The sequence below is a fragment of the Eptatretus burgeri genome, unplaced genomic scaffold, assembly GCF_056783735.1.
Source record: "Eptatretus burgeri isolate ZD-2024b unplaced genomic scaffold, Ebu_testis_v1 Ebu_testis_scaffold_3194, whole genome shotgun sequence".
NCBI lineage: Eukaryota > Metazoa > Chordata > Myxini > Myxiniformes > Myxinidae > Eptatretus > Eptatretus burgeri.
Window position 1 is genome coordinate 59,034 of NW_028225129.1, and position 21,295 is coordinate 80,328.

The 21,295-nt window shown below is 46.4% G+C and overlaps 1 protein-coding gene across 1 annotated transcript in view; it reads left to right on the forward strand.

The window, feature by feature from the left end:
• The window catches only part of DNAH17 (dynein axonemal heavy chain 17), a 153,629-nt gene that overhangs the window by 56,354 nt on the left and 75,980 nt on the right, over positions 1–21,295 (forward strand). Inside the window, exons 29-43 of the mRNA XM_085868928.1 lie at positions 703–829; positions 956–1,108; positions 4,381–4,506; positions 5,026–5,133; positions 5,256–5,387; positions 7,429–7,589; positions 8,129–8,285; positions 9,225–9,329; positions 9,507–9,664; positions 11,717–11,855; positions 13,116–13,343; positions 14,893–15,030; positions 18,486–18,618; positions 19,545–19,672; positions 19,953–20,101. Coding sequence (XP_085725054.1) covers positions 703–829; positions 956–1,108; positions 4,381–4,506; positions 5,026–5,133; positions 5,256–5,387; positions 7,429–7,589; positions 8,129–8,285; positions 9,225–9,329; positions 9,507–9,664; positions 11,717–11,855; positions 13,116–13,343; positions 14,893–15,030; positions 18,486–18,618; positions 19,545–19,672; positions 19,953–20,101 — 2,142 coding nt within the window. The remainder of the gene's footprint in view (positions 1–702; positions 830–955; positions 1,109–4,380; positions 4,507–5,025; positions 5,134–5,255; positions 5,388–7,428; positions 7,590–8,128; positions 8,286–9,224; positions 9,330–9,506; positions 9,665–11,716; positions 11,856–13,115; positions 13,344–14,892; positions 15,031–18,485; positions 18,619–19,544; positions 19,673–19,952; positions 20,102–21,295) is intronic.

Here is a 21,295-nt window from a genome sequence, read left to right on the forward strand (position 1 = left end):
CCATGCTCTTCTCACCGAAGAAAGCTGCATAAAGGAGCCATGAAGAGCTACACAAGGTAAGCCCTTTGCTCTTTCAAACCCCACCGAAGTTCCTCTACAGCTGCAAAAAAATTCACAAGGCGTACCTGCATGAGAAACCCTATGCCACACACCCCCTAAGCCATCGGATCAGTTTCATCGCTCGTTCGTCAAATCATCAGCGACAGCGCAGACAGAAATGGAGATGGAAGCTGTGCTGCTGATACAATGCCCATCTGTAGGTTCGGGCAGGAGTTTGTAATTTGTTCATGGTGACGTCAGAGGTACAACACCACGGGGTCGTTGACGTCCACTAACTGATGCCAGCAGACGGGACGTCCAGTGTATCGTCCATCGGAGGGACAGGTATACACATTGTTGAATCACCCTGCACGTGAAACACGGGGATGGTGTACGCGTACCTCTCGACTAACCTGTCATCCACCTTAATATACTCATTCAGTGAGTACCAAAAAATACTTGAGTGTGCGGTTGCCAGTGGTGTTTGTAAGACTTTCATTTCTCCATCAATGCTGTTCCTGATTACACAGATTCGCAGATTACGGATCAATACCTGCAACTTAGAAGCTTGGTCATGAAATTGTCGCGTTTCTTCCTCATCACGTCCCCCCGTCCTTCCATTTGTCCGTTCCTCACCGTATGTTTTCTGTTGTTCACGTCCAGACTGTCGTTGTGTGAAAAAGCATTGGCCGATTACCTGGAAACGAAACGTCTCGCTTTTCCTCGTTTCTACTTTGTTTCTTCGGCCGATTTGCTCGACATCCTCTCCAATGGCAATGACCCTGTCCAGGTAACTCTGACTGCCGTTTGTCATTTCATGCTGTTCATCGCACGCACATTCCCTCTTTCAAACCCTGCTCGAGTCTGTGCAATAATTATTGTTGATCCGATGTGTCACGTGTTTGTGCCGCACCAGGTGAGCAACCACCTGGCCAAACTTTTTGACAACATGTGTGCACTGGAGTTCCAAAAAGACTCAAACAATCAAGCGACGAAGATCGCAGTCGGTATGTACAGCAAGGAGAAGGAGTTCGTGAAGTTCGACCAATCCTGTGACTGCGATGGGCAGGTTGTTTGAATTTCCTGGGATATTTTGTAAATTTATCGAATCGTCAACACTTTTGATTGATTTTGTGGCCGGCTTTTCATCAGGGTGTTCATTGTTGCGTGACACGTTGCGATTGATTTGGTGTCGGTGTTCCAATATGGCAAGGCAAAGCTTAAATGGAGAACGGCCCCCCTCTCGTCACCACCTGTGTCACCGAATCGATTGCTCATGATTTTCTTCTGGGGCTTTCTCGTCATGAGTAACTCTCGACCCGAGGAAAGCCAATGGAAATCTGACGCAACAAACCTGGCAATGTATAAGCAGCAGATGTGGACAGACCATGTGCGTTCGGCCCACCAGAAAACCAAGATGGCGGCCATGTTAGTTTGTCTGGTGTCACACTGGGTGGAGTCAAGCGACAAATGTGGGTGGGGTCTGGCAGCTTTCCGAGCAATGGGTGCACCTTTCAAAAATCCACCCCCAACAACAACAACTCTTGTAGACCTACAACTAAAAATACAATGATCTATTGTGCTGGAAGAGCAAAATTGGAGGAGAATAGGCTGAGTCAATAAAAAAACACTTTATGGAACACTGTGCTGTCCTGGCTCCACAAAGGGAGCCTCTTCGATGTGAGGGATCTGGATCGCTCCAGGAGATTTATCAGCCATTTCCGTGCCACAGGCCGAATCGCGGCTAATCAACAATAACAACAACGTCACTGTTGGGGCTACCAGGAAGATTGTGCCAGACCAGCTGTCATATTCCATGAATCCTGCATCTCACTGTGACGTGTCCGCCACACAACTTCCTGTCCGTGGTTCACGCAAGCAGATCTGGAAAAGCACCCGGGACAATTTAAATTTTGAAAAGTATAAACTCTTACACCTGTACACAGGTGAGGAAAGCAGATCTGCATTTGCTCCCTGGTGATGAAAACCAATAAGCCGGAAACACGTGTCAATAAGCCGGCCCCCTTGGGTTTCTGCATGACTCACACGGTCCACCATCAACCCGCTTCTGGGGGTTGATTGTGGATCCAGGATAACTGCTCAGCTCCACTCATTCTTTCCTCTGTTTTTTTTTTTTCCCGCCTATGGAATCAACTTCCACATGCTCTGTTTTTCTTCAATCTCATTCTTCCCTCAAAGTCTTCCAGACAGCTGTTCACCACCGCCTCTTATCATCCCCAATGGAAAACCTTGATCGTTTCTACCCTCGTTAACCCACCTCACCCTCCAAATTTCCAGCTTTTTCCCCTCCTGAAAGTTTCCTTTTGGATCCATCTTGTCCACTCCATGCATCCTTTCCTGACCCCCAATCCTCCTCACACCCGTTTGTTCAAGTTTCCCTCTATCTTGTACTGCAAGTCTGCTGTTGGTGTCCCCCACCCCCCCTCCCCTCCCTCTCTCTCTCTTTCTCACTCCCTCTTCTGTTCCTTTTGTCCTGCGACATCGTGATTTGTTCAGTGCACTAGCTCTTCCACGAGCCTTGACTCTGTATTAATAAAGTACTCGCCCCAAACGAATGCAAGGCGAGGATGAGGTGCGCACGAGCAATCGGTCATCATTCGTGACTACCTGTGGTTTGTGGACCTCGGGTAAGGAGAGCGATTCGGATCTGAGAACTGAACTCAATCTGCCCATCTTGCTTTGGCGTAACTTGCCTTGGTTGACCTGAAAACGAGTGTTTCATCACCAGAGGAACTCGCGGGTTATCGTTATGAATACCATCACTTTGCTGATAATGCGCGAAAGGCTGACGGGTTTAAATATTTTCAGCCTTTGCCTTGTTAAGTAGTTACTGCTTTGAAATGACCACCACTGACAATGTACAGGGTGTTTCAAAAAGAGCGATGCAACTTTAAATGTTTATTTACAAAGAAATAGAAACCTCAGGAACGTGAACCAAACATTTTCTTGAAAGCTTCTGACATGGTATTTTCTTTCACTGATTGCCATTGCACTGAGTCACTGCTCGAGTTTGTGAGAGCCCAAGGTCTGAAATTGGCATTGACACAAATCCTTGCAATTGACGTTCTCATTGTGTGCCCCTCCGTGGTTCAGACAGACATTGATCCTGACTCCAAAGTTCTGTCCAACTTTCTTGGAGGTCTCATGTAGCACTGCCTGGAGGTAGTCTGACACCTCCTGCTTCAGATCCACAGAGCCCTTGGCAGCCCCCGATAACCAGTAGTCCAGAAGTCCAGGCTATGGGGTGCCCAGTCATGAGTGGTACCCAGGGCAACGAGGCGGTTTTCTGAAGAGGAAAGTGATGATCTCACCAGCTGTATACTGGGGTGCACCATCCTGCATAAACCAGGTCATGCTGAGCTGGTTTGGGGTGACCTTTTGGGCTGGATCATTTTGAAACCTCTGTAGCATGGCCTGCCAGCGCTCACCGTTGATCGTCACCGTCCTGCTGTTGTCATTCTCAAACCAGTGAAGCCCCGAGCGTTCCCCATCCGGCATTGAAGGCGCTGAAGCATGTGACCTTAGGCCCTTTCAGGTACCTCTCAGTAATCTCCTCAGGTGGTTCTGCCCCCCAGAAAATGTTGTTGTGGTTGTTGATGGCACCGTTCAAGTGGAAATGGGCTTCATCACTGGACCAGATCAGGTTGATCCCGTTTGTGGACCGCTCCATCCTGTCACTGAGATAATTGCACATATCAAGTCTCCTCATGTCATCTTGACTCAGTTTATGCCTCAAATAATAGAGATGATGTGTGGAGAAAGCTTCAGTTCCTCAGTGAGGATACGCCAGACTGATTTTGGTTTGATGCCGAGCTCCCGGGAGCGTCGGCGTTGGGACTTCTTGGGACTGTCCACTGCAGAATCCCTCACGGAGTCGATGTTGGCTTGGCTCTTGGTTCCTGATGCTGGCCTGCCACTGTACCCTTGTGCTCAAGATGTTTCACAATACGTTGAATGGCACAATTTGTGGGTCTATCGCGTGTTCTGAGGTCGTCTTCCCAGCAGAACCTCTGGCGGGTGTCTACATATGATTTAGTGTCATTCCACAGAGCCACCACTTTTGTCTTCTGCTTCACCGTCAATGGCATAGTTGAGCTACGGAGGTAGAAATCCCAGGGAACAAATACCATGATAACACCATGAAAACCATGAAAAGGAAAACGGTATCAGTTAAAAAACAAATAAATTCCAGGGAATCAAAGTTGTATCAATCTTTTTGAAACACCCTGCAGATCTTTATTCAGTTGGAAATCATTTATTGTGAGGATTATTCTGCCCACGTCTGACCGATGATTCCCTGGTGCATCATTGCACACGTAGGTCGAGTTCTGGTTAAATCGGCTGCTGGACCGAATGCGTGCCACAGTCCGTCACGAAATGTCCGAGGCGGTCATTGCTTACGAAGAGAAACCTCGGGACCGGTGGATCTTCGATTACCCTGCGCAGGTATGAACTGTTTTTTTTCCTGCCGTGACGCTCGTCATCGAGTTCTTGCGTCCATTTCGATATGCTGAAGATATTGTTGCGGTTGTTCCATGCGGTACCCCTCAGTGGTTTGTCGTGAGAACGAATTGACTAATTGGATATAGATCAATCCAAACACAGAAAGTAGTTGCCAAATTGGCATTTTGAAGCGATGCTCTTGGAGCTTGTGGAAAGTGGCTGACAAGTCACTTGAGAGGTTTCACAAGCCAAAAACAGGGTTTGAAGCATTTACACTTTACACTTTAATGTTAAACCAGAGTGGAGTGGTGGGGTGGAAGGGTCAGTGTTTTGGCGGCCGACCGTCTAGCTTTTTGACAAACGGGCGTGTTAAACGACCTCCGTCCACCTTCGTTGGTGGAGGTAACAAGATGCACTTCAGTTTCGACTTTACCTGATATGTTCACAATGTTCGGTCCATTGAAGGTGAAATCCGATGAGTCATTGATGCTTTAATCAGATGAAGCTCCCCTTTCACCGCAGGTCATCTTGACTTCCACTCAAATCTGGTGGACAACAGAGGTGGGAATAGCATTCAAACGGCTCGAGGAAGGCTTTGAAAACGCGATGAAAAACTTCAACAAGAAACAGGTTTGAATCTGTGAATGCGGAACTCGTTTCCTAATTCGAAATGTGATAAAGCAAAGATGACCCCAGGCCAAACTTTTGTGTCATTGACGCTTCCTGTTTCCTACGGGCCGTGTTTGTTTCAGGTGAGCCAGCTGAATGCTCAGATACACCTGCTGGTTGGGAACCTCAGTGCTGGCGATCGGCAAAAAATTATGACGGTGTGCACCATTGACGTCCATGCCCGGGATGTGGTTGAGAAGATCATAACAACAAAGGTCTCTTAACATTGTGGTGGAAGGTCTCAGAAAGGGAACTTGGAACTGTGAAACTTCCTCAAGCTTCATCATGTCCAATGGTTCACGCAAAACCCCTATCCTCCTCCGTCTGTGCACGTCCATAATACAGTTGTTATTTTGAATGTTACAACTTTCAACAAAACATTTACCCTCACCAAATCCCGTGGACTGTTATTGGTCTCACCAGCATGTCAGACCGGTTGCTTCACTGACGGGGACACAAATCTTTGCCGCGATGGCCAATCTATGGAGCAAGGACAAAAAACGATTGCTGGGAGATCCTGCCCTCCGTGCGGGGAAAACCAGTCGCAAGTTAGCGTTTGCGGTTTCACCGCGTGTGCCCATGATGTAACCACATACAAACTTTCCTTCAAAAAAATTGGGGGGTGGGGGTCACAAACCTTCCTGGGAGTTCCCCGAATCCACCTTGGTTGGTTTCATTGAAATCAGTCAATTAGTTCTCACGACAAACAAACGCAAAGACAGACAGGGGTGGCTCCTTTTATAATCTAGGTTTTGAAAGTATTGTCATGGATCCAGGATTTGAGGCCTGCCACGAGGGGGAGCACTTTGGTCCTTCCCGAACGCCTGAGGCTACCGGGCACAGATAACTCCGTGCACTGCAGGTTGCGAGACAACCGTGAACGCCTATAGGTACAGCCATTCTGGGCAGGGTTACACTACTTCACGTGATACCTTCCTTACCTGTGGACAGCCGGATAATTGGGGTTACATGCCCTCAGCGCACACTCGGATTTCTGCCGAGCGTTACAGTGAGTGTGCGCTGGCTAACAAAGCAAATTATTGCGGCACAACTTCCTGTCCAACAATACTTGTGCACTGTGTCGGACCAATAAAGGAAAAGACAACCGAGACAGATTGGAAATAACAACAAACAATTATTTATTACAAACACACAAGCGAGCAATCATTTAAAAGAAAATATTTATAACCAAGAAAGCAAAAAGGCACATCAGAGCAGATTTAACCATAACACATATTCTTATTCTTCAGTCTGACTCATACAAAAGACTTGGCCATCATTCACTTCGGGAGGGGGGAGGGGGAGGAAGAATAAAACAAGAAGGACTTGAAAATAAACAGTAAAGTATGGAGAAAAGAAAAGCAGTCTTTTCTTTCCTCCCTCACGTTGCACAAATATACAGGAGAATGCAGAGGGAAATGGATATGGAAGATGGGCAGTGGTGGTGACTCGATGGGGACACGCAGTCGCATCCTTGAAGTGCCCAGACCCAGAGGCGAGTCCTCTCTGGCATCCCGGATATGTGAGTTCAATATGCGTTTGACGCTTTGATGAAGGGAAGGTAATTGGTTTGACGGTAAAATTGGTAATTGGTAAAAGGATGTTTTGACGAAGGGAAGGTAATTGGTAGATTGAGAAAGACAGAGAAGGGAAATGGACCGATGGGGTCAAGGAGGGAGTATTGAAAGTAGCGGAAGGATTGAACAGAACGACGGTGTGAAGGAATCAAAATAAAGACCAATTACTGCACCGCAGTACCAAGAAGGAAGCTAGACGTAACAAAAAAGCCAGGTCATTTGAGTTGTAAAAAAACAGAAAGATTGAAAGGAACACAGGGGAATAAGGGGGGAAGACATGACACGGGTCAAATACAGCCGAGCCAACACATGCCCTCTCAAACAACCTTTAACGAGGGACCAAGGACTCCAGAGAAAGACATGAAATAACTGATCCTCAGGTCACCTACGTGACCATGTATGCTCTCCCTCTCGGGTAACCAAAGCAATATTAATTACATATATATATATATATATATATATATATATATATATATATATATATATATATATATATATATATATATATACACATATGTAACTGCGGAACCGTTCTCATGCTTCACTTGCACTGGAAAATATCAGCAGTTCACACACCTCTTTCGGTGTAATAAAGATCATTGTTGAAATGTTTGAGACACCTCTTTGGTTCTTGTTTCCTGGGAGGTAGACAGCGAACATGTTCTTGTTTCCTGGACAGGTGGACAACGAACAGGCATTTACCTGGCAGTCGCAGCTTCGGCACCGCTGGGATGACAACAACGGACATTGCTTTGCAAACATCTGTGACGCTCAGTTTCGCTACTGCTACGAATACCTTGGGAACACGCCTCGTCTCGTCATCACACCTCTTACAGACAGGCCTGTCTCACCTCATTCACCGACACTGTGCGGACTCGGCTGTGTCTTTACGGATGGAACTCGTGTCCCTCCTTATTCTGCTCATGTGCTTCAACAAAGTTCATTCTCTGGATAAAAAACAGCGACAAAGACACATTCTAAATCGTTTTCGATCTGATGTCCATGTTTACGAGCTTTGGCTGCCTGACAGTACAGGCTCAGAGCCTTTTGAACTGTTTACTTTGGGTTTGATTCCCAAAGCCACTGCATGTTGTCATCCTCGTATTGGCCAAATTCGGTTCACAGAGAAAGGGATGGTGGTTGCGGGCACTGCTTTGACAGCATACCTGTGCATAAGTGATGATGCAACCAGCAGACAAGATTTTTAATTGAATCTCGGTAAAAAAGATCCATCAAATACATGGATTAACTGCACTCAACTTTCAATCTCACGAAAGCTTCCATTATTATTTTTATTATTATTATTATTAATTATTATTATTTTTATTATCAGTGCTTAATCCAATGCCAACTCTTCCGTCTTTACTTTCGACCTTAAGGTGCTACATTACGTTGACACAGTCTCTCCATCTCATCATGGGTGGTGCCCCTGCTGGGCCAGCTGGCACAGGGAAAACTGAGACCACCAAAGACCTTGGGAGGGCTCTTGGCATCATGGTCTACGTCTTTAACTGTTCTGAGCAAATGGATTACAAGGTACGACATCACACGGCAAGGAATCTTACGTCGGATGGACACGAATATTATTCGATTGGTTTTTTTTTCGATCAAAAGGTCAAGGTTGCAAAAAATCATCGCTTTCCATCGGATTGAGTTGAAATTTAAAGAATTTTCATATTGGGTCAGTGAAGCCTCTTGCTTTTGAGGTCAAAAGGTCAAGGTCGCATAAAACCGTCAACTTTTTTTGTATTTTAATTTTTACGAAAATCTGTTTTCGTCATATTCGGCACACGGAAGAAGAGGTTCAAATACAACCAACGGATGTGGACGGGTCTTGCACTTTCAGATGCTTTCTGGTTCTTTTTCATTCGTTTTAAAATCTAATTTCGTGTCTTCCTTTTCATTGTTTCTCTCTTCCAGGTATTGTCTCCTCCGCCGAAGGTGGGCAGAGGTTATGTTTTCACCTCCGCCTGTCTGGCTGTGAACAGGATATCGATGAAAGTTGTGGACAGATTCGGACTAAATTTGGTGGACAGGTTGGGTGTGCCTGCTGTTGGCTTAATGGTTAGGGAGGTGAGCTTGGGATCTGAAAGTCCTGAGTTCAAATCCTGCTTGACGCTTGACCAAAAATGATACACAGCACAACATCTCAAAAATATATGAATGGATTATGACGAAACTTGGTGGATGAGTTGGATTGGTAACACAAACAAGCCAATTGGACTTGAGTTCAGGTCCGAGTCCAGATCCGATCAATCGGTGGGATACAAAACGGAAACTAGAAACTAATAAACCTGGCAGAGGTACACGCTCTACTGAGTGCCCTTCTCGTTGCATTTATATCGACTTGTATGTTTTTAATCTCTTCATGATCACCGTGTCCTTTTCATTAAACGTTTTTGTATTTTGATTGTGAATTTAAACGTCATGCTCAATGTGCACCGACATGCTTCCACGACGTCACCATCCCCGCAGTCATGCGGAGACATATTCAAAGGCCTGGCTCAGACCGGCGCGTGGGGCTGCTTCGATGAGTTCAACCGCATCTCCGTGGAGGTTCTCTCCGTTGTCGCCGTTCAGGTTTGACTCTTTGTGCTGAATTTCCTGTTTTTTACACAAATCATATTTATTGCCATTTTTGAAACCATTGGGGGTACCAGCCAGGTTGACGTCAACGTCTGATGCATAGCAATCAGGTTTGTGCATTGATGTGAACAAAGTGTATCTTTGATCTGGTTTTGTGTTCATGACAATCAGGTCAAAGCTGTTCAAGATGCGATCCGTGACAAGAAAAAGAAATTCAATTTTCTCGGTGAGATAATCTCCCTGGAGCCATCTGTCGGTATGTTCATCACCATGAACCCGGGCTACGCAGGTCGGACGGAGCTTCCAGAAAACCTCAAAGCCCGCTTCAGGTCTGTGCGTTCATCCTGTTTCCTGGGAATTAAATATTGGTCTCAGAATCGAACATGATATTGTGGCGGTTCTGCAAAACCGCATGCCTCCATGGCAATGGCACCGAACATACTGTGATCCCCAGGCAGTTATTTCATTAGTATTCATGTTGTTCGTCCTCCCCTCATGTCTGGTCGGTTAACAGGGCGGAGTGCGTTGTTTGGGACTCGTAGTAAGGTCGAATAAATATTTCTGATTCATGCTCCGACCCCAACTCTAACCCTTTCCTTTTCGCCATTGTACACAAGCATGCAAGAAACCACACCATTCAATAGACAATTGTTTAATAAGCACACCGCGATGCCTCCCGTGGCTCGGATCATCCCCGTTGCACACAAGACAGCCTGCTCCGGGAACTTGCGTGCCATTATTTCAAGTCAAATCTGCACGCCAATTCCCAACCGGCACCTCACCTTACTCCGAACCTCGCTCACCAAATCTCACCACTTTGACCACAAACGCTTCCCGCACACGGGAAAAACATTCCCACTCCTCCTCGTACCTCTGCATCGCCACAATTCACCACTCCATTTCGAGGAGCACCGCGCGGCGTCGGATTGTCCTCGGCTCTCCCATCCCTCCTGTCTCCTGCTCCCATTGTTATACGTTCTGTGTTATCTCTTATACGAGCCTTCACATTGTATATAATTTAATAAATAGATAATTCTTACATAATGTAAGCACTTGAAGGTTAAAGGGAACACCGGTAAGATATTGTTACGTGGAAGGGGGATCCATGGCTAGAATGTGCCAAATGGAACACAATCCGTGTGTTTCGAGTAGGTCGGATTGCCATGTGACAGGGACCTGTCAGACAGTCAGTCTTTTTGTTGCACATGACGCTGAGGAGGCAGCGTACGTAATTTCCAGACAGGTTAGTGAGAGTAATAGTGTATGCGTAAACACCTCTTGTTTGTGGGTGGGACCAGGTGAGGATTTCCCATCACAAAGAGACACAAGCGTCACACGCTCCGAAAAGGCCGATCATGATCTCTCAGGCCGATGTGTGCAAGCTATGGTAGCTTGGAAAAAATGGAAAAGACTTCCTTTTATTGGGGCCGCCCTGTTGGTGGGACGGCCTGAAGGAGGAACTACACCGGAAGGATGAGGAGAGGACGAGAGAACGGACATGAGAACTCCCGTCGTGCAGGAGAATGAAGAAGAGGTGCCAACGAGAGACGGTCATGTTGGCTTGTTCTGGTAGCACGTCCCAAGGCGCTCCTCGTCGCTAGCTTGTCTCTTCATTGGCTCACTTTGTCACTAGCTAACTTAGTCGCTGGCTTCCATAACAGGCTGCGTCATCGCCTTCCATCCTGCACATCGTGCCAAAGGAAAGTCCTTGCCTGTGATTTTAATGTTTGTACCAAGTGCGATGTGTACTGCCTCAAGTGGGTTCGGTTTTATTTATTTGTCATCATTGTTTGTCAGTTTGCATGTTCCCTTCTCCCTCTTTGTGTCTGTTGATTCGCCTGGTTTGTTCCGAACTGCTCATGCCGTCCACCTTTTCCCCCATATTCATATGACAAGTAAATCCTTAAAAAGGTGATACACGTGTTCTATCCATCTGCCTCCTGTGTGTGTGTGTGTGTGCCGCCAGTTTCGGTTCATTTGGGCGACCTCGGGGAACGGTAAAGATTAATTAATAACTGAACGCACTGGCAGTAACAGGAAACCGTTCGACCATTCACGGGACGAAAGATCCCAGAACCGAGACGGCCCGTGCTAACGGAAGCCTCCGACGTTACAATATCATTGCACTTTCCATTGTTTCTCACCACCACCATGTTTGCACAACCACATGGTCCCCCCCCCCAAGGTTCGGTACATACATGAGAAAAATCAAATGTAGTTAAATATGAAATTCATACATGACAAGGAAATCTCACTGAAAGTAACCAAAAGTTATTTCGGATCTGCTGGGTCACAGAACAAGTGTTTTAGTGGAGGAGTTTCATGGTTTGACACATGTTTGATTGTGCCGTTGGGGTATGTTCTTTTTCCTTTTGGACCAGGCCGTGTGCCATGGTGGTTCCTGACTTTGAACTCATCTGTGAGATCATGCTTGTGGCTGAGGGATTTCTCCAAGCAAGGATTCTGGCGAGGAAATTTATTACACTCTACACGCTGTGCAAAGAACTCCTTTCAAAACAGGTGCAGCACAGGGAGTGGAGTTTTCAATTGTTTCAAATATCCGAGTGACCTTGTTCACCTTTTGTTTCAATTACATTGATTTGGAAGGTCCTTTGTTTAATTTTTCGGATCCTATCTGTGCAATGTTAAAGAAAGTAAAATTCAGGGTGTCCACAAATTCTTGTTCCGGTTAAAAATGTTGTTACACCCAAACCAAGCAAGACTTTGTGGGCACCCTGGTTAAAAATATTGGTTGAATTTTTTTTTTGTTTTAAGTCGTAAACAAAGAACTCAACGTGGTTTTTAATTCTAATAATTTTTTGATGTGCGACAGTTAAAAAAGCAAACCCAGTCGGGTACCCTAACAGCTAACCCTAACCCTAACGCTAACCCTAACCCGAACAGCTAATCCTAACCCCTACAGCTAACCCTAACAGCTAACCCTAACCCTAACCCTAAAAATTCCAGATAAACTGCCATGACGTCATCGAGGGAAAGATTGTCAGCACGGAATAGATAACGGGCGCACAACTCACTTCAGACTCGTCAGAAAGTGAGTTTGACGAAGAATTTTCTGATCAAGGATCCCCAGATTACGGCGACAATCAAAATCATAATGTAGAAGGTGCTGTCAGACCGGACATGCGTGAACCCCTTGTCGAGATGACGTCATGGGAGGGGCGGAGCCAATCGGGCATAAAATGTCACCAAATAACAAAATCTTCCTTTAAAGATATTTATTCAATAAAAAAAAACGATTAAGTGTTAAGTGAAGCCATATACATTAATTAAACAAAACATGAATTTCTGATTGTTTGGAGGGGCGGGGCCAATTTGAGCGTTTTGGGGGCGGGGCCAATCGAGTTTGTGGGGGGGGGCGGGGCCAATCGAGCATAAAATGGCACTAAATAACATTAAGATCTTCCAAGATATTTATTGAAGAAAAGATCAACGATTCAGTGTTGATGAAGCCGTATCCATTAATTAAACAAAAGATGAATTTCTGATTGTGTGGACCTTTTAATGTCATCATTGTTTGAGCATAGTCGAAAAGTTGAATCCACAGGATATAATATCCAGTATTTAACAGTTTGATTAATTTAAACCAACAACATGGTCCTTTTCCTAAAATACTTGCCATCAACCGTTATAACAATTAATCATTTGGCCGTTTCCCTTTTTTTCCACTTTCATCTCATCATAACCATGATAATTGTAATTGTTTATCATGTTCCTTTATAGTTGTATGATTTTAACCATTTATCTTGTTTCTAACTGTAGGATCATTATGACTGGGGACTTCGTGCTATCAAGTCGGTGTTGGTCGTGGCCGGTTCCCTGAAACGGAGTGACCCGAAAAAGGCTGAGGGCGAGATTCTCATGAGAGCTCTACGAGACTTCAATGTTCCTAAGATTGTTACTGATGACATGCCCGTGTTTCTCGGGCTCATCGGAGACCTTTTTCCAGCAATGGATGTTCCTCGCAAGCAGGACTTGGACTTTGAAAATGTGGGTAACTGTCCAGGAAGAAAATGCCACACCAAGCTGTTGCTGCATACCTCCTGATCATCAGGAAATTCCACCTGCCACATGTCAACCTGTTTGTGGTGTCTAAAACACCTCCCCCACTATCCCCCATCCTCCCCCCCCCACCCACCCCCAGGCTGTTCCAAAGGGAGCGGTTGTCTCTATTCAGATAAATCTGTTTTTATATATTTTTTACATTATTTATCTGCAAAATCTGAGGCCACGGAAGAGGGAGGTGACAAAATAGATGTCAACGCACTCACAGTGGGGTTGTGGCCCAACACCTGGTTGAAATAAACAAATAGATGAATGAACATGTAGGAGAGAAGGACATACAGTAACCTCAAAGGAGCTGGTAGGGCTAATAAGAGTATAAAAGATCACTTGGTAGCGATGGATGGAGTACGACCTGATGTGATGGTGATCAATGGAAGCCTTGCAAAGAAGAGGTGGCTACGGGAAGAATACGTGTGACCTGAAAGGATTTGGGAGTGGTGGAGGGATGAAAGAGCAGAGGGAGCAAGCTGTAGATTCCATAGCTTCCTTTCGAGACAGATGTGATGCTGATGCTGCCACCCCCCATGGAAGAGCAGTACGTCATTGAGCTGCAGACAAAGTGGGTCAGTCTGATTTTTCAAGGAATGAGTTGGAATTTTTAAGGATGCTTTGTCTTTGGCTGACTTTGGAGGACAGCTTTGCCGTACGGGCAGCCCAAGAGAGGTGCTGATGCTGAGGCCTCGAAGTTCAAGAGACTGAACCCTCTTCTCGTGGTTTATCTGAGAAAGAGACTGGTGGATTCGTTTGATGATCCTTCCAGAGTGAGACTTCCCTGAATATTTAGTTTTCTCTCTGCTTATGGCATCCACAACCAACTCCACACTTGGCTCACTGACTTCCTCCACTATCGTTGCCATTGTGTGGCACTCAATGGAATCCTTTCATCTCCTCTCCCTGTCAAGGCTGGAGTGCCCGGAGGCAGTGTTCTGGGTCCAGTCCTATTTCTGACCTTTATCAACGATCTCTCTGAGTAGAAAAATCCCATTGATCGATTTACTAATGACGACACCCTTTCCCTTTGCCATGACATCCTCATCCTTCAGACAGGCAGGCTGCAGCCTCTTCCCTCTCTTCAGACCTTGAAAAAAAATCACAAGGTGGTCAGACACTTGGAATAAAATGTCTTTCAACCCTGAAAAATCTCACACTCTCACTATCTCTCTCTCCGAAAGGCCCATCTGGCAAACCTTAATATATCCACTTTCTTAACAATCCTATTGAGGGAATTCAATCGTTCAAACTCCTGGGTCTCACCAACAACCATGATCTTTGATGGGGAAACCACATTTTGAAGTTGGCTTCCAAAGTCATCTGCCGACTGGGCATCCTCCTTGCTTGGCACACCTGAACTCCAATCCACCTACAAGGCCTTTGATGGAGTACTGCTCTCCCCTCTGGGTTGGCTCCCCTCCCTCCATTTGCCCTTCGTAAATCCCAGTTTATCAGAACGTTGCCTCATCTGTGTGCCCGCCAGGTGGTGCGTAAATCGGTGCTCGGGCTGAAACTTCAAGCCGAGGATAATTTTGTGTTGAAGGTCGTCCAGCTTCACGAGCTCCTTCAGGTTCGACACTCGGTCTTCGTCATCGGCAACGCGGGCACTGGAAAATCCCAGGTGAGATCCACACCGAGGGGATTCATCAACATGCTGACACACATCAAGCCATCTCTCAACATTGCGCTCTTTACTTGTGTGCATGTGAAAGTGAATGAACGATGGAGAGAGTGATCAAACAATGTCATCGTCATCATAATCATCATCATCATCATCATCAGCCTGGATAGATACTGCTTGACCAAGGCCTTCTCTACCAATGACGTCATTCCTCCCAGTGCTCTTCCCACTGCATCCGTGTTATTGCAGCATCGTTCTCAATGTCAGTCTTTTCATCTTTTCGCTGGTCTGCTTCTGTATCTCATTTGTTGATTGGCTCTGTTCAGTGTTCAGCTTGGCTCTTGTGTTCATGCAGTGTGTTGTGTCCTTTGCTATTCGTTGTTCACAACTCTTTCTGTCACATTGATCACTGGCTTGTTTCCAGATTCTGAGTCGTGTTTCTTGTAAAAGCCATGTTTCAAACCATAAGTCATGACCGGAAGGAAAGGCCATATTTCAGACCAGTGAGTCATGACCGGTAAGGACACGTTTGTCGAATCGTTTTATCTGCAGACGAAGGGGGAATCGTGCTCTTCCTGACATGTTTGGCTTTGCGAATGGACTCCATTTTAATGTTATTCTTTCTTTGAGTTGTGAGTTTCGGTTGTGATGGCTGCTGTACATTTGGTAAAGGTAATCATTCTGAAACACACGATTATAGAATTCCTGACTCTTCTTACCTCCGCCACGAAGGCGCAGTGATGTTGTTTTCAGCCCAGTTTGTCTCTCTGTTTGTCTGTCGGTGAGCAGCATATCTCAAAAATATTGCAGACGGATTTGGACAAAACTTGGTGGACAGGTTGGGTGTGTGACAAGGACGAATTGATTGGATTTTGGTGAAGATCCGAATCCAGATAATTTTCTCAATGATTCTTCACCATTGAACGATGGAGTCAAAAACAAAACACATCATGATATCTCAAAAAGTTGTGGACGGAGTTATGACAAAACTTTGTGGATGAGTTGGTTCGGTGACATGAACAAGATTATATTTTCGTTCAGGTTCGGATCCAGATCCGACCTGTCAAGTCAGGTCAGGTTGGGAGCATGCGCCGAAGCGGCGTGTCGCTGCATCCACTTTCCGCCGGGACTCCAGGGTCCTCCGTCTGGTCATCCCCCAGGCAGATGCCTGGCACAAACCCATCTCGTTGAGATGCTGATCATCCTGCTGCAACTACGAGGAACGTGGTCGGCCCATTGGCCTCCTCCACTCACGAGACTCCCTCGCTGAGAGAATCTGGTGAGCAGGATCAGCGTCAGGAAGACGAGCCACATGTCCATACAGCTGCAACTGACGCTCACGGACTATCAGGTAACAATTCTCATCTGACTCTCAGCAACTGCTCGTTGGACACAAAGTCCGACCAGAGACAGCCAAGGATTCTCCGAAGAGACCTGGAACCAAAGGAATTAAGTCTCCGTCTCAGATCCCTGATCAGAGTTCAAGTCTCACATCCATAGAGCAAGACTGGAAGCACCAAAGACCTGAAGACTCGGACTTTCGTTCTCCTGCACTGGTACCGGCAGCGCCACACCCCATGATTCAGTGAATCCATGACTTCCCAGGCCCGACCCAGACGTCTGTTGACCTCAGGCTCAAAGTCGGCAGAGACATGAATATCACTGCCAAGGTAAGTGAATCTCTCCATGACCTCAATATGCTCACCACAAACAGGTACAGACAGGACAGCAGCATCCAAGATGTCATTGAAAGCCTGGATCTTTGTTTTGACCCAAGAAACCCGAAATCCCAGCGGCTCCGACTCCTCATTAAGCATCTTGAGGGCCCACAAAAGGATATCTAGAGCATCATCTGTGAAATCAAGGTCAGACATCTTAACATTCCCCAACGATGCACCGCAGCTTGATCTCTCCGACATCCTCCCCAGAATCCAGTCCATACAAGTGCTGAAAAGTGTGGGGGCCAGAACACACCCCTGATGAACTCCAGTAACAACTGGAAATAAGTCAGAGATGGTACCACCACAATTCACAGCACTCTCAGTTCCAGAGTATCGTTCAGACATCAGATCGATCAGTTTTGGTGGCACCCCATGAAGGACAAGAATCCTCCAGAGGACATCCCGATTCACTGAATCGAACGCTTGACAGAGATCCACAAAGGCTGCAAGCAGACCCTGCCGAAACTCTCGTCTGAGTTCGGTGAGGACACGAAGGGCAAGGTTACGGTCAATCGTTGACCTCTTTGGTGTAAAGTCTGACTGCTCTGGACGCTGGTGCTCAAGCAGATGGAGGCGAACCCTATCAAGAATTATCCGAGCAAAGACCTTGCCCGGCACTGAGAGCAGCGTCACCCCTCGGTAGTTGTTGCAGTCCTGGCGATCACCCTTAGACCTTGCAGTTCTGGATCATCCTCCAGCGACCATCAACGAGGACATTGTCAATCTCCTTTGCCACACCGCCAGCGTTGGAATACCAAGTCCAGTGATGAGCTTGTGAGCGCTGAAACTATGAATCAGCCACCCTAAGTCCATGACTTCTTGCAAAGTCAAGGAACTCGGTGCTTCTCTGGTTCTCAGTTCCAGACCCATGGGGACCAACACACATCTCATAACCATCCCTATCACTTCCAGTCGATGCATTGAAATCCCCCAAGACGAGAAGAGTATCTCGTCTGGGGCACTGATCAACCACAGATTCGAGCGTGGCATAGAATGGGTCCTTCACGGTGAGGTCACCTGCCTCATTCGGAGCATAAACAGAGACTTGAGAAATGACACCCAAGGAGTGACGAATCCTTCGTCTCATAATACGCTCGTTGACCGGTGTTACCTCAATTATCATTGGAGTCAGCTTGTTGGACACAGCTACAGCAACTCCTTGGGTATGGTAACCATCGGAGAGACCAGACCAATCGTCGGTGTGACCACCCGCCATGATCTCACCACTATCCGGTCTCCGAACCTCAGAGAGTGCTGCAATACTGATGTCCAAACGCTTTGAGCTCAGATGATAACAGAGACAGGTGATCACCCTCTCTTTGGGATAGGACATTCCAGGCACCCACCCGAAGGGACCGCCTCAAGTTAACCCAAGGAGACCACCGTCCGGTGGACGACACCTCAGCACCACCCCGACACATGACCGCAGAAGGTTACCCCACGGTTTTCCTCCTCTCCTCAAAGAGTGGGGGTCCCGAAGGCTTTGCCCCAATCCTGTCATCCGGTGAGCTGCCAGGTGGATTGCAGCCGCACAGGAGGTACTCCCACGGAGTGGGTTTTCAAATTTCTTTCTTCTTTTCGTTTGTTTTGCGGAATGACTGTCATGATTACCATCAGTAGACTGTAATGTAAGGCTGAACAGCAGACAGACAACATTGAAAAAATGAGAGATGACCCTGATAGCCAAACTCACCAACCCAAATCAGTGAATCTTTTTTTTAATGTGTTGACCAGGTTCTGCTGTCATTGAACAAAACCTACCACGACATGAAGCTCCGACCAGTGACTGTGGACCTTGATCCAAAGGCGGTGACGTGCGACGAGCTGTTTGGCATCATCAACCCAGCAACGCGCGAGTGGAAAGACGGTACGTCCTCTCCAAAAGCACTCCCCGTGCGACTCGGGCTGACCCCGGTGCAGTCGTGCCCTGGTTTGAAGGGACATCTTCACTCACACTTCTGGGATTTACATCTTGGAAAATGAAGATTGTGATGTGCAGATTTTATTGATTTCAAAGAGTGTAAGTGTGTGTGTGTGTGTGTGTGTGTGTGTGTGTGTGTGTGTGTGTGTGTGTGTGTGTGTGTGTGTGTGTGTGTGTGTGTGTGTGTGTGTGTGTGTGTGTGTGTGTGTGTGTGTGTGTGCGTCCGTCCAGGCTGTAACCTTTTTACCACTAGAGCTTTTGTCATCAAAGTTTCAACAAACCTTGATCGTGAGAACATGGAGAACACTAAATAATCGATAAATGTAAATTGGTTCTTGTTTTCGTGAAGTTTAGTTTGAGTGTAAAAGCGGATGCGGACGACCTTTGCATTTTGAGAAGCTTTCTCGTTCCCTCCGCCACCGAAGTTGGGCAGAGGCTGTGTTTTCACACCCTGTCCGCCTGTCTATGAACAGGATATCTCAAAACATTAAGGACGGATTCGGACAAAATTTGTTGGGCAGGTTTAGTGTTTAACATGGACGAATCGGTTCAATTTCGGTGAAAATCCAGATCTGGATACGAGAATTTTTAAGTGATTCTTGACCGATGTGACATTGGGCCCAAAACGATATTTGAAACGTTGCGGACGGATTCGGACGAAACTTGGTGGACGAGTTGATTCGGTGACAAGAAGAAGCCGATTCGATTTTGGTTCAGGTCCGGATCCAGATCAGTGGGTATCCAAACGTGAACCTCTTCAGCCTGGCGGAGGTACGCTCTCCCCGAGTGCCCTTCTCTCGGTTCATCTTGTTTCGTTTCACCTCCACGGAAAGCGAGTCGGTTCAACAATTTCTGTAACTTTTTCCATCAAGGCTTGTTTTCGACGGTGATGCGTGACTTGGCGAACGTCTCCCACGGCGGACCGAAGTGGATCATCCTGGACGGGGATATCGATCCCATGTGGATCGAATCTCTGAACACAGTCATGGACGACAACAAGGTGTGCCACCTTTCCTCGGTACCTGGAGGGTTACTTTGAAAGATTACTTTCTTGGACGTTACTGATGACATTGTCTCCTTGGTAATCCGTTTCAGTAATCCGAGTGAGTAACGTATCGGATTACTCGGACCCGTTCGTGGCCTGGTTTTTATTTATTTTGAAATTGCAGTTTTGATACACCTGGGAATATATCTGGAACCGTTCACCAACCCCGTGGATTGTTTTGATCCTGCTGATTCGATGAAACATGATTTTCTGTTGTGATTTTTTTTTTTTAAAGGTGTTGACCCTGGCGAGCAATGAGCGAATCCCTTTGAACCCGACAATGCGTCTTGTGTTTGAAATCAGCCACCTACGGACTGCAACCCCCGCCACGGTGTCTCGAGCAGGCATCTTGTACATCAATCCGACCGATCTTGGCTGGAATCCGTGAGTTGTGTGCACACGGTCACGACCAATTGTATCAGCATCGAAAAGGATTTATTGGGTTTGAATGTTTATTCTTTTTGAGGCCGATATATGTTTTGTGATTTTTAATTTTTTTTAATCTTTGTATCTATTTCTACGTTGAATGTGTTTTACCATTAATATTAACCACAAATGTTTTTTCAACAACGTTGTTTTGCGGCGCGCTGATGTTGAGATCAGGTGAGGTCCGCACTGATTGGAATCAAGTTCTGTCCACACCGATCTTGGTAGAGAAGAGCTTATTTGAGAAGAGCTTTGAACTTGGTCGAGAAGAGCTTTGAACCAGCAAAGCAAGGATGTTTAGCAAGAATGGCTGATTGTTGCTTGAGACATACAGTGAGGAGAACAAGTATTTGATATACTGCCGATTTTGCAGGTTTTCCCACTTACAAAGCATGGAGAGGTCTGTAATCTTTATCATCGGTACACTTCAACTGTGAAAGACGGAATCTAAAACAAAAATCCTGAAAATCCCATTGTATGATTTAAAAAAAATTAATTTGCATTTTATTGCATGAAATAAGTATTTGATACATCAGAAAAACAGAACTTAAAATTTGGTACAGAAACCTTTGTTTGCAATTACAGAGATCAGATGTTTCCTGTAGTTCTTCAGCAGGTTTGCACAGACTGCAGCAGGGATTTTGGCCCACTCCTCCATACAGATCTTCTCCAGATCCTTCAGGTTTCGGGGCTGTCGCTGGGCAACACAGACTTTCAGCTCCCTCCAAAGATTTTCTCTTGGGTTCAGGTCTGGAGACTGGCGAGGCCACTCCAGGACCTTGAGATGCTTTTTACGGAGCCACTCCTTAGTTGCCCTGGCTGTGTGTTTCGGGTCATTGTCATGCTGGAAGACCCAGCCACGCCCCATCTTCAATGCTCTTGTTGAGGGAAAGAGGTTGTTGGCCAAGAACTTGCGCTACATGGCCCCATCCATCCTCCCCTCAATACGGTGCAGTCGTCCTGTCCCCTTTGCAGAAAAGCATCCCCAAAGAATGATGTTTCCACCTCCATGCTTCACGGCTGGGATGGTGTTCTTGGGGTTGTACTCATCCTTCTTCTTCCTCCAAACACGGCGAGTGGAGTTTAAACCAAAAAGCTCTATTTTGGTCTCATCAGACCACATGACCTTCTCCCATTCCTCCTCTGGATCAT